The 13,782-nt window shown below is 37.0% G+C and overlaps 1 protein-coding gene across 11 annotated transcripts in view; it reads left to right on the top strand.

Moving 5' to 3' along the window:
- SUGCT (succinyl-CoA:glutarate-CoA transferase) overlaps positions 1 to 13,782 on the top strand; it is a 793,244-nt gene that overhangs the window by 85,674 nt on the left and 693,788 nt on the right. For 10 of the 11 annotated variants that reach the window (XM_054692302.1, XM_054692300.1, XM_054692297.1 and 7 more), the window contains exon 7: positions 6,945 to 7,036. In XM_054692302.1, coding sequence (XP_054548277.1) covers positions 6,945 to 7,036 — 92 coding nt within the window. Of the gene's footprint in view, positions 1 to 6,944; positions 7,037 to 12,941; positions 13,317 to 13,782 lie in introns of those variants that run through there. The other variant, XM_054692307.1, reaches the window with a different exon arrangement.

Below are 13,782 nucleotides of genomic sequence, written 5' to 3'. Positions count from 1 at the left end.
TGGCAAGGATTTTGTTGAGGATTTTTGCATCAGTGTTCATTAGGGAAATTGGCCTGTAATTTTCTTTTTTTGTGCTGTCTTTGTTTGGTTTTGGTATTAGTGTAATGTTGGCTTCATAGAATGTATTTGGTAGTATTCCCTCTTTTTCAATATTTTGAAAGAGTTTGTGTAGGATAGGCACTATTCATTGCTGAACAGTTGGTAGAATTCATTTGTGAAGCTGTCTGGCCTGGGCTTTTGTTTTTGGGGTGTGTTTTGATCACTGCTTCAGTTTTACTGCTTGTAATTGGTCAGTTTAGGTGTTCTATTTCTTCTTTATATAGCTTTGGATGATTATATCTTTCTAGGAATTTGTCCATCTCTTCTCAATTGTTGAATTTATTTGCCTATAAGTGTTCATAGTAATCTCTGATTATTCTTTTAATTTCAGTGGGTCTGTTGTAATCTTTCCTCTTTCATTTATAATCCTATTTATATTTGTTTTCTCCTGTTTGTTCTTTGTGAGCTGGGCTAGAGGCTTGTCTATTTGTTTGTTTTTTCAAAGAACAAACATTTGGTTTCATTGATTTTTTGGATTTTTAAAAAATTTTGATTTCTTTATTTCTGCTTTGATTTTTATTATTTCCTTTCTTCTACTGGCTTTAGGGATCTTTGGTTGTTCTTTTTCTACTTCTTTAACATGTGAGCTTAGGTTGTTTCTCTGAGTTCTTTCTTGTTTCTTGATTTCAGCCTGTATTGCTATATATTTTCCTCTTATTACTGCTTTTGCTACATCCCATACATTGTGGAAAGTGGTGTCTTCCTTGTTGTTCAATTCAAGGTATTTTTTAATTTCTTCTTGATCTCCTCATTAGTCCAGTGGTCTTCCAATAGCATGGATTTCAATCTCCATGAAGTGGAAGTGTTTCTTGTTTTCTTTTCATGATTTATTTCTAGTTTGATGCCTTTCTGATCAGAGAAGATAGTTGGAATGATTTTGATCTTAATGTATCATTGATATTTGTCTTGTGGTCAGTATGTCATCAATTCTGGATAATGATCCGTGTGTGCTCTAGAAAAATGTGTACTCGGATTATTTTGGGTACAGTGTCTTATAGATGTCTGTTAAGTCCATGAGTTTTATGTCTTTATTTAGGTCTCTAGTGTCTTTGTTTATTTTCTGTCTCATTGATCTACCCATTGGTGAGAGTGGAGTGTTGAAGTCTACCACTGTATATGAATTTACTTTAAAGTCTTCTTTCAGGGCCTTCCTTGGTGGCTTTGGCAGTTGAGCGCCACACTGTGAAGCTGTCCACAGCCTCTGCAGTGCCAGTTCAATCCTGGCCAGCCAGCAAGGGTCCTACATGGCGCAGCAGACCTCTCCTGTCGCACCCGCTGCTCCCCTCAGCAGTGTATTTTGTCAGTCTGCCTGTTCTGCTCCCCTGTCTGTCTCTGGTGAATCCTCTCATCCTCCCGTGCATCTGGCCTGTACCCCAGTTCTTGTATAAATAAATAAATAAATCTTTAAAAAAGTGTAAAACAAAGTCTTCTTTCAGAGCTGATAATAATTATCCAATATATTTTGGTGCTCCTTCATTTGGTGAGTGTATGTTGATGAATGTTATATCTTCCTGATGTATAGTCCCCTTGATCATAATGTAGTGTCTATCTATGTCTCTTTTTAGCTTTTCTAATTTGAAGTCTATTTCATCTGATATAAGTATAGCTGTTCCTGCTCTTTTTTGGTCCATTTGCTTGTAGGCTTGTTTTCCAACCTTTTGCTTTTAGTGTGTTTATCTTTTGTGGTTAAATATATTTCTTGGAGACAGCAGAAGGTTGGATTTGTTTTTTAATCCAGCCTGCTACTCTGTGTCTTTTTATTGATGAGTTTAGTCCATTTACATTTAGAGTTAATATTGATATTTTGGCATCTGTATTTGCTGTTTTGTTTGTCTTTTTTGTGATTTTATTCTTTGCTTTATTCTGTTTTTATTCATTCATCTATTGGTTTTGACTTTTGGACTTCCTGTAGTAGAATTTTTCCGAGTGGGGATTTACTTGTAATGACTTTCTGGAGTTTCTGTTTGTCTGAAAAGGTCCTTATTTTTTCTTCCTACAGGAAGGAGAGCTTTGCACGGTAAAGTATTCTTGGTTGGCATTTGCTGTGTTGAAGTTTGTTGAATATGTTACTCCATTCTCTTCTTGCCTGTAGTGTTTCTTTGGAGAGTCTGAAGTTAACCTGATTGTTTTTTCCTTACAAGTTATCTGTTTTCTCCCCCTTGCCAGTTTCATTATTTTTTCCTTGTCTTGGACTCTTGCAAGCTTTACTATTATGTGTCTTGCTGTAGTTTTCTTTTCATTGAGGTAATTGGGAATTCTTCTTGCTTCGTGTATGTCTATATTCGTCTCCTTTTTTATGCTTGGGAAGTTTTCTTAATTTATCTCCTTGAATAATTTCTCAGTTACTTTGTCTCTCTCCTCACCCTCTGGAATGCCTATAGCTCATATTTTCTCTCATCCTGGAGTCTGATAATTGTTGAAAAGTGTCCTCATTCTTCTTCCTTTGTACTTTTCTCTCCTTTTCTCATTCAGCTCATTTCTTTTTTTTAAATTTATAATAAATTTTATTTTTATATTCCCCATACAATTGCAACCCCCTTATTTTGACCCCAACTCCTCCCCTCCCCACTCCTTACCTCCCATAGAGTGTTTCTGGTTCATAGTTGTTTGTTGATTTTGATTTTCACTTTCTTATAGTTATTCATTTCTGTTTCTTCGATAGTACTGATCCATTCTTCCATTTCATTGTTTTCATTGTTTTTAGCAGGGTTCTTTATCTCCTGCAGTAATCTTTTAAGCTCCTGAGTTTCTTTTATTTCATTTCATAAGGTCTCATTTTTGTTCTTCAGTTCATTGATTATTTGTCTCATATCATTTTTTTTCCTTTTTGTTTTTTTTATGTGGTTTAATCATGAGGATTATCAATTATCTGACAGCAGAGAAGTTCTTCCATGTCATTGTTGAGATTTGAATATCACTTTATTCTTATTTAATTGTTTGGTAGAGTTTAGCAGTGAAGCTATTTGATCTTGAACTTTTCTTTTTAGGTATTGCTTGTTAGAATCTTATAGTAATTGGTCTGTTTGGATTTTCTATTTCTTGAGTGATGAATGATTCACTCTTGGTTGGTTGTATGTTTCTAGAAATTAGTACATTTCTTCTAAGTTGTCTACTTTGTATATAATTGTTCATGGTACTCCTTTATAATCTCTCGTATATGTGTCATATCAGGTCAAATGTTTCCTCTTTCATTTCTATTTCTTTGAGGTTTTTTTCTATTTTCCTTGGTTATTCTTGGTAACAGTTTGTCTTTTTGTCTTTTCTAAAAAGCAGTTCTTAGTTTTGTTGATCTTTTCTATTGCCTTTTTATTCTGTTTCATTTATTTCTATTCTGATCTTTGTTTTTTCCTTTCTTCTACCAATCTTGGGTTTAGTTTTTTCCCCATCTAGTTCCTTGAACTGTTGAGTTAGGTGTTTATTTGAGTTCTTTCTTACTTAATAATATAGTTTGTATTGTTACAATATTTCCTCTTAGACCCTTTTTGTGGTGCATTCCCCATATTTTGGTATGTGTACTTCCACTTTTATTTTTTACCAGAATTTTTTAATTTTAATTTTTATTTCTTCTTTGATCCATTGGCTATTGAGAGACATGTTTAATCATGTTCAGATCATGTTTAATTTCCATGTATTTTAAAATTTTCTAGTTTTCTTCTTGTAATTTATGTCTAGTTTTATACCTTTGTGACTGCAGAAAATTTTTGATATGATTTCAGTCTTAAATTTATTGAGATTTATCTTGTGGACTAATGTATATATTATCTATCTTGGAGACTATTTCATGTGTGCTTCAGAATGATGTGCATTTTGTTGTGATTGGACAGATTTTTTTTTCATGAATGTATGTTAAATCCATCTGTTTTTTTTTTTTAAAGATTTATTTATTTTTTATACAAGAACCAGTATAGGCCAGATGCTCAGGAGGGTGAGAGGATTCACCAGAGACAGAGCAGGAACAGAATAGGCAGACAACTGAAGTAAACTGCTGAGGGGAGCAGTGGGTGTGACAGGAGAGGTTTGCTGCACCATGTGCGACCCTTGCCGCCTGGCCGGGATTGAACTGGCGCTGCAGAGGCTGCAGACAGCTTCACAGTGCAGCACTCAACTGCCTGCACCACCAGGGGAGGCCCTGTTTTTTTCTTTTTAAGATTTATTTATTTTTAGATGACTGGATCAAGAAGATGTGGTACATATATACCATGGAATATTACTCAGCAATCAAAAAAGATAAACACATGCAATTTGCAGCAACATGGATGGCACTGGAAGGGATCATGCTCAGCGAAATAAGCCAAAAAGAAAAAGAAAAATACCGGATGGTCTCACTCATAGCAGGAATCTAGAAAACTTAAATAAGGGACCAGGAAAATGAATAACTATAAGAAAGTGAAAATCAAAATCAACAAAAAACTATGAACCAGAGACACTTTTAGGGGGGCGGGGGTGGGAGGGGAGGGATTGGGGTCAGAATGGGGGGGCTGCAATTGTATGGGGAATATAACAATAAAATTTATTAAAAAAAAAAAAAAAAAAAGATTTATTTATTTTTATACAAGAGCTGGGGTACAGGCCAGAGGCACTGAAGGGTGAGAGGATTCACCAGAGACAGAGTGGGGAGCAGAACAGGCAGACAACCGAAATACACTGCTGAGGGGAGCAGTGGATGCAACAGGAGAGGTCTGCCATGGCATGTGGGAATCTCCCTGGCCAGCCAGGAATGGAACCTGCGCTGCCAGGCTGCGGACAGCTTCACAGCACTGAGCTCAACCCGCAGTGCCACTGGGGAGCCTCTAAATCCATCTAGTTTTAATTATCATCTATGTCTAATGTTTCCTTATTGGTTTTTGGTCTAGATGATCTATCCCTTGTTGGAAGTAATATATTGAATACTGTCACTGTATTGCTATGATTTCTCTTTTCAGGTCTGGTAAGATTTGGTTTATACATTTAAGTATTTCTATACTAGGTGCATACATATTTAAAAATACCATAGCCTTTTGTTGGATTAACCATTTTATCATTATGGAATAGATTTGTCTCTTATAATCTTTGACTGAAAGTCTGCTTTACCTAAGTATTGAATGAATATCTTATTTCTATTTGTTCACTTTCAGTGTGGGTATTTAAAATTGAAGTGAATCTCTTATAGTCAGCACAATAGATTTTTTTTTTTTAATATTCAGTTACCCTGCGCCTTTCGATCAGTGAATTTTGATCAGGTTATTTACAATAAAGTAATTATTGATAGGTATGAACTCATCATTGCCATTTTGTTAATTGTTTCTTTGTCCACTCATCTATCATTGCGCATTTAGGTTGCTTCCATAATTTGACTGTTGTAAATAGTGCTGCAGTGAACATAGGAATGCATATATCTCTTTGAATTACATTTTTTTTTAAATCAGCTTTTTTTTTTTAAGATTTATTTATTTATTTATACAAGCACTGGTACAGTCAGAAGTGTGGGAGGGTGAGAGAACTCACCAGAGCCAGAGCAGGGAGCAGAACAGGCAGATGGGCAAAATACACTGCTAAGGGGAGCAGCGGGCGGCAGGAAAGGTCTGCGCGCCATGTGGAACCCTCGTGGAACTGGTGCTGTAGAGGTGGCGGGCACCTTTGCAACCCAGCACTCAACCGCTGCGCCACTGGGGAGGCCCTGAATTACATTTTTATATTCTTTGGGTAGATACCTTTGAGAGGGATCACTGTATCATATCATAGAGAACTTCCATACTGTTTTTTTCATAAAGGCTGGACTAATCTACATTGCCACAAACATTGTATGAAGATTCCTTTCTTTTTGGAGCATGAATATGTTTTAATAAGGAACAGACAGAAAATAAACAAATACATATATACATAACTATGTTTTAAAATATCTTGTTATGATAAGGGCTACAAAGATGAATGTAATAAAGTAAGGGAGGTTACATGTGAGAAGTGAGGATTACTTTAAAAAAAAATTCCTCAGGGAAGCCCTCTCTGGTACGGAGGCCTGGAGATTTAGAGTGTGCAAGGGAGTGTGGAATGTGGATATATGGAATGAAATGGAGGGAGATTTTTCCAGGTGGCTAGAGAAGAAAGCAAAGACCCTGAGGCACCCCTTGTTAATATTTTTAAATCAGAGTATGCATGGAATTTCAGTAAATAGCTGTTCATTTTGGAATTATTCTTCATCTGGCTCTGCCTGAATGGTACATGGGATTTGGAGACAGTTTCATATAGATCCTGATATTCAGTAGTTTTGTTATTCAGTAATAAAAACCAGCACTGAGAGAACAGAAGAAAATACTTTTTGAACTCCTTTGATTTTTGCTGATGACAAAACAGAGATTTGTCTTGTGGCCCAATATATGATCTATCTTGAAGAATATTCCATGTGTGCTTCAGAAGGATGTGGTTTTATTATTATTTATGTATTTTTTTTTATCCTTGAGACAATAAATAAATAGAACCCAGGGAGATATTGTTTAATTTTACTTTATAAATTGTTTTCTATAGAGAAAGAATAGCAAATATTGAGATCTGGGAGGTAAGTTCAATGAGTCAGTTAGGCTGATGTGTAAAAAAATAAGGCGTGATGGAGACTGGCATATTGGATAATTTATGTTCAGTGTAAAGATAAGAGATGTTACTTAATTATAATTGGTTGCTGCTATATGAGAATGTGTGTCTTTTGAAATTATTTTTTGATTTTTCAAGAAAAGTCATAAATTACAGTGTAACATTGCAATTGATTGTTATTGCCTCCTCCATTAGCAAAATCCTGCAAGATTTCTGGATGCACACATTGTACTATTGGTCTCCCTGCATGGTACTGAATATATCTATTCTTATTGTTTTAGGGTATGGTCAAACAGGTCCTCTATCTCAGAGAGCTGGCTATGATGCTGTTGCTTCTGCTGTTTCTGGCCTGATGCACATTACTGGGCCTGAGGTGGGTATCCATCTTCAGAATATTTATAAATCTTTTTTTTTTTTAAAGATTTATTTATTTATTTATACAAGCACTGGGTATAGTCAGAAGCACGGGAGGATGAGAGAATTCACCAGAGCCAGAGCAGGGAACAGAACAGCCAGACTGATGAAGAAATACACTGCTGAGGGGAGCAGCAGGCATGGCAGGAGAGGTCTGTCGCACCATGTGGGACCCTAGCTGTCGGCCAGGGATTGAAACGGCACTGCAGAGGCTGCGGGCAGCTTCGCAGCCCAGCACTCAACTGCTGCGCCACCAGGAGAGGCCCAGAATATTTATAATTCTTTCCTCAAAACAAAAGTTTGACTTTTGTAAATATTGCTGCAAAAACATTTGAGTGTAAGCTCCTTTTGAATTAGTGTTTTTTGTATTCTCCAGATAGATATGCTGAAATGGAGTTGCTGGATCTATGGCTGATACATTTTTTGTTTTATTACTGTTTATTTCTCTGTAAAGAAACTTTCTAGTTTGATGCAGTCCCATTTGTTTATATTCTCTTTTGTTTTCCTTACTGCTGGTGACATATCCACAAAGACATCACTGAAGCTTATGTAATGAAAGTTTTCTTTATGATTTCTTCTATGTATTTTATGGTTTCAGGACTTATATCCAAGTCTTTGATTCATTTAGCGCTGATTTTTTGAATGATGTGAGAGATACTGACCTCTGGCTATTCAAGGTCTTTTGTGGTTCATATGACTTTTAATAGTTTTTGTTCCACTGAAATATTTATGGGGATTGCATTGAATCTCTATATTGGCCATTTTGACAATGTTGAGTCTTTCAAAACATGAGCAGGGACTATCTTTCTATTTCTTTGTGTTTTCTATTTCTTTTAACAAAGTCTATTGTTTTCTTTGTATAGGTCCATTACCTCCTTTTTTAGGTTGACTACTAGGTATTTTATTGTTTTTGGTCTGATTGTAGATGGGATCATTTTGGTAAATTCTCCCTTTTCTCACTCATTATTTGCATATAGGAAGGCACCTGCATTGTCTTTCTTTTTTTTTTTTTTTAAAGATTTTTGTTTGTTTATTTATTTATTTATTTATTTATTTATACACGCACTGGGTACAGTCAGAGTGCGGGACGGTGAGAGAATTCACCAGAGCCAAAGTGGAGAGCAGAACAGAGTGACGAAGTACACTACTGAGGGGAGCAGCGGGCAGCAGGAGAGGTCTGCGCGCCATGTGGGACCCTCGCCCAGCGGCCAGGGATCGAACTGTTGCTGCAGAGGCTGCAGGCAACTTCGCAGCCCAGCGCTGAACTGCTGCGCCACCAGGGGAGGCCCTAGCACCTGCATTTTCTGTATTGATTTTGTAGCCCAACTCTTTGTTGAACTGATTTATTGTTTCAGTTAGTTGTTTTAGTGGAGTATTTGGGATTCTCTATGCATGTTAGTTATGTTTTTGAAAACAATGATAGATTTACTTCTCTCCCAATTTGGCTATAGCTTAATAGTGCTGTCTTTAACACCTGTGCCACCAGGGAGGCCCCCTCCTCCAATTTGAATTTATTTTATTTTATTTGCCATTTGATTCTCTGGGTAAGATGGCCATTTTGGTAATGTTCTGATCCATAAGCAAGTAATATCTTTCCACCCTGATGGCCTCTTCTGTTTCTTTTAACACTGTTTTATAATTTTCCTTGTATAAGGTCTTTCACTTCCTTTGCTAGGTTTATTCCCAGGTATTTAATTTTTTTTGGTATTATTGTAAATGGGATGGTTTTTAAATTTCTTCCTCTGCAGACTGATTGTTTGCATATAGGAAGACTGCTGATTTTTGAGTATTGGTTTTGAACTTGATACTTTACTGAACTGGTTCATTGTTCTAATTAGTTTTTCATGGATTTTTTTGGGGGGGTTCTCTCTATATATTATCATACTATCTGCAAATAGTGATACCTTTAATACTTCTTTTCAAATTTGAATTCATTTTATGGCTTCCTCTTTCCTAATTGCTGTAGCTAGGACTTAAGTATTATATTGAGTAGCAGTGGTCTTGAGAGTAGACATTTTTGTCTTTCCTGATCATAGTGGCAAGGTCTTCATTTTTCATCATTAAGAATCATGAAAGTTATGCTCAGTGAAATAGTCAGAAGGAAAAAGAAAAAAAATTGGATGGTTTCACTCATTGGAGGAATATTAGGGGAACCAAATAAGACATCAGGGGGGGAAATAATAATACAAAACATAACAAAACCAAAACAGACAATTATAAATGCAAGACTTCCTGCAGGGAAGGAGGAGGGAGGGGGATCAGAGGGAGGGAAGGAGGGAGGCACACAGGGGACTGTGGTGATGGTACACGGGTACCTTGGTGAAGCTAATTCCATGGGGACTACACCTGAGGGGGGGAAGCAAATATTGTTTAAAAATTAACAATGTTGTAAAAATATATAAAAAATAGAAAAAAATAAAAAAGAATCATGTGAGTTATGGGTTTGTCATATATGGCTTTTATTTTGTTAAGATATGTTCCCTTTTATCGCAAGTTTTTTGAGGGCCTTTATCATAAATGGATGCTGGTCTTTATCAATTGCTTTTCAGCATCTATCGATATGATTATATTTTCTTTCTGTTTTGTTGACATTGTGAATTATGTTAATTGAATTTTGGATATTGAACCATCCATGTGTTCCTGTAATAAATTCCACTTCGTCATGGCATATAGTCCTTTTTATGCATTGTTGGAGTCAGTGCTAAGATTTTATTGAGGATTTCAGCATCTGTGTTCATTAGGGAGATCAGTCTATAGTTTCCTCTTTTTGTGTTTTCTTTGTTTGGTTTTCATCTTAGTGTGATGTTGACTTCATAAAATGTATTTGGTAATATTCCTTCTTTACCAATTTATTGAATGAATTTTGGCAGAGTACTTATTAGTTCATCTTTGAACATTTGGTAAAACCTGATTGTGAACCAGTTGGCCCCGTCTTTTGTTTTTTGGAGGAGTTTTGATTACTGTTTCAAGTTCCTTGTTTTAATTGGTTTGCTCAAGTTTTCTATTTCTTTTTTATCAGCTGCATGATTGACTAATTCTGAGAATTTTTCCATCGCATATAGTTTGTTGAACTTGTTTGCATATAAATGTTCATAGTAATCTCTTATCATCCTCTGAATTTCTGCTCTGTCTCTTGGAATTTCTCCTCTTCATTTATGATCCTATTTATTTGAGTTTTCTCACACTTTTTCTTTGTAAGCCTGCTAGAGGCTTGTCTATTTTGTTTATTTTTTTCATCGAACCAACTTTTGCTTCATTCATCTTTTGGGTTTTCTTTTTTTACATTTCTATTTAATTTATTTCTGGTTTAATGTTTATTATTTCCTTTATTCTACTGACTCTTGGGTTTTTTTATTCTTCTTTTCCTAGTTCCTAATGATGAAAGATTAGGTTGTTTCTTTGGGTTCTTTCTTGATGTGGTCCTGTATTACTGTATACTTACCTCTTTATACTGTTTTTGGGTGTTCCATACATTCTGGGAGGTTATGTCTTCTCTATCATTTGTCTGAAGTTATTTTTTAATTTCTGCTTTGATTTCCTCATTAACTAGTGGTCTTCAAGTAGCATGTTGTTCAATCTCCACATAATTTTAGATATCCTTGTTTGCTTATTGTAATTGATTTCTAGTTTGATACCTTTATGGTTAAGGAAGATATTGGTAATGAGGGGTTAGAAATTGATAGGCAGGTAGGGACTGGGGCCACAGGAGACATAACAGGCAGGATAGGGAAAGTGGTTCCAGGAGGCATGGGAACCCCAGGATAAGAAGAGAGAAAAGCAATAACAACAAAACCCCATGACACTATTACCACTTAATCTATGTTAGGACATCAGCCAAGATTGATCAGTGAAGAAACTGAATGATCACCATGGCTCATCCCCGAGACCCAAAACATGAGCATAATTATAAAAACCCCTAAGTTTTCTTCACAGGGACCAACCCATTCAGGACGCCTCCTGTGAGCGTGGGAGCTGTTTTCGCTTCTTATCTGTCCTTACATAAATCTCTTCAGGCCTGCTCACTGCTGGCAGGAGCTAGCCTGTTTCTTTAACCCTTGTGGTTTTGCTCCCAGGAGCTGGTCTTTGTCTTCAAATAAACTTCCTTTGGCTTGCTTACTGCTGTTGTGTGCATGCAATGTTTCAAATCTTTATTACACTGTCCAGGATTCCTAGTTCAGATTATCATGTTGTGTCACAGTATGATTTCAGTCTGCATCTTGAGAAAAATGTGTATTTGGGTTTTTTTTTTTTAATGTGTATTTTGTCCTATAAATATCTTACAGGCCCATGGGGTCCAGATCTTTGTTTAGGGTTGTGTCCTTGTTTATTTTCTGTCTCATTGATCTTTTCATTGATAAGACTGGGGAGCTGCAGTCTTCTACCACATATGTATTTTCTTTAGTATTTGTTTTCAGATATGACAGTAATTGTCAAATATCTTTTGGGCTTCTTCATTTAGAGAGTATAGATTGATGAGTGTTATGTCTTCCTGGTGTACACTCTTGATCATTATATATGGTCCATCCATGTCTTTTGTAACCTTTTTTAGCTTGAAGTCTATTTTATCTGATGATAAGTATATCTGTTCTGGCCTTCTTTGGGCATGGTTTACTTGTAGAACTGACAGTGGAATCTTTGACTACCATTTTGTTAATATTGTGGCTGTATTTAATTCCTTGTTTATTTATTTATTTTTATATTTCTCTTTGGCTTAAATCATAAAGCCCTTTTTTTATTTCTTGGAGTTGGGGTTTAGTGGTTTGAAATTTCCAAGATTTTATATTTCTTAATAGGTCCTTATTTTTCCCTTATGTAGGAAGGAAAGGTTTTTTAGGATAAAGTATTCTTGGCTGACATTTTTGTCTTGAAATATTTTGAATATGTCACTCCATTCTGTTCTTGTCCATAGTGGTTTTTTTTTTTTTTTTCAGACAAGTCTTATGTTAACCTCATCTGTGTTAACCTCATCGGTGTTCCTTTATCGGTTTTCTGTTTCTTCCCACTTATAAAACCAATTCCATCTCATTGCTCCGTGTGTCTGTTTTTGTTCCAGTGCCAGGCTGTTTTCATTATTGTGGCTTATAATACAGTTTGAGGTCTGGAAGTGTGATACCTCCATTCTCTTTCTTCACTGTCTAGATGCTTTTACATTTGGGGTCTTTTGTGATTCCATAGAAATTTCAGTAGTTTAGCTATGCGTCTTTAAAATATGCCATTAATATTTTTTATTGGGATTTTATTGAATTCGTACATTGTTTTGGGGAGAATGGCCATTTTGGCAATGTTGATTATTCTAATTCATGAGTAGGGAATATTTTTCCCTTTCTTTGTGACTTCTTCTGTTTCTTTCCACAGTATCTTTTAATTTTCTTTGTGTAGATCTGCTACCGCCTTTATTAGGGTTATGCCTAGTTTATTTTTTTTTTTGTGTAACTGTAAATTTCCTCCTTTTCTATGTCATTGTTTATGTATAGAAAGGCAACTGATTTTTGTGTTGTTAATTTTACATCCTGCCATTTTGCCAAACTGATTGTTTCAGTGGACTCTTGGGGGGTTCTTTGCATATTATCATGTCACCTGTAACATCCGTTTTTAAGAAACTTGGGAAAAAAACTGAAAGCCTTTCCGCTAAGATCCAGTACTCACCACTACTATTCAACATAGCACTGGAAGTCCTAGCTAGGGCAATTAGAAAAGAGAAAGGTATAAAAAGAATCCAAATTGGGACAGCCTTCGCGGAGAGTCTCCGCGGTTTCCTGCTTCAACAGTGCTTGGACGGAACCCGGCGCTCGTCCCCCCGCCGCCGCCCGCCCGGCCGCCCGCCCGCTGCTCCCGCCCACAGCGCCGTCGGATCGCCCCCAGCCCTCACTGCCGCCGCTATGACGACCGCGTCCCCCTCGCAGGTGCGCCAGAACTACCACCAGGACTCGGAGGCCGCCATCAACCGCCAGATCAACCTGGAACTCTACTCCTCCTGCGTCTACCTGTCCATGTCTTACTACTTTGACCGTGATGTGGCTTTGAAGAATTTTGCCAAATATTTTCTTCACCAATCTCATGAGGAGAGGGAACATGCTGAGAAACTGATGAAGCTGCAGAACCAACGAGGTGGCCGCATCTTCCTTCAGGACATCAAGAAACCCGACCGCGATGACTGGGAGAACGGGCTGAATGCAATGGAGTGTGCCTTACACTTGGAAAAGAGCGTGAATCAGTCACTACTGGAGCTGAATAGGCAGGTAGGGACTGGGGCCACAGGAAACATAACAGGCAGGATAGGGAAAGTGGTTCCAGGAGGCATGGGCTACTGGCTACTGACAAAAACGACCCCCATTTGTGTGACTTCCTGGAGACTCATTACCTGGATGAGCAGGTGAAATCCATCAAAGAACTGGGTGACCATGTAACCAACTTGCGCAAGATGGGGGCCCCCTGAATCTGGCATGGCCGAGTATCTCTTTGACAAGCACACCCTGGGAGACAGTGACAAGAGCTAAGCTAAGCCTTAGGCTGGCTTCTCATAGCCAGGGGGTGACTTTCCTGGTCATCAAGGCTGTGCATGCATGTTGGGGTTACCTTTACCTTTTCTATAAGTTGTACCAAAACATCTACGTATAGCTTTCATTTGTACCATTCCTTCAAATAAAGCAATTTGGTACCCGTATTAAAAAAAAAAAAAAAAGAATCCAAATTGGGAATGAAGAA

The sequence above is a fragment of the Talpa occidentalis genome, unplaced genomic scaffold (assembly GCF_014898055.3).
Source record: "Talpa occidentalis isolate TD23 unplaced genomic scaffold, MPIMG_talOcc4v2.1, whole genome shotgun sequence".
Lineage (NCBI taxonomy): Eukaryota > Metazoa > Chordata > Mammalia > Eulipotyphla > Talpidae > Talpa > Talpa occidentalis.
Note: the sequence above shows the minus strand (reverse complement) of the source record. Positions and strands in the feature narration are given on the sequence as shown.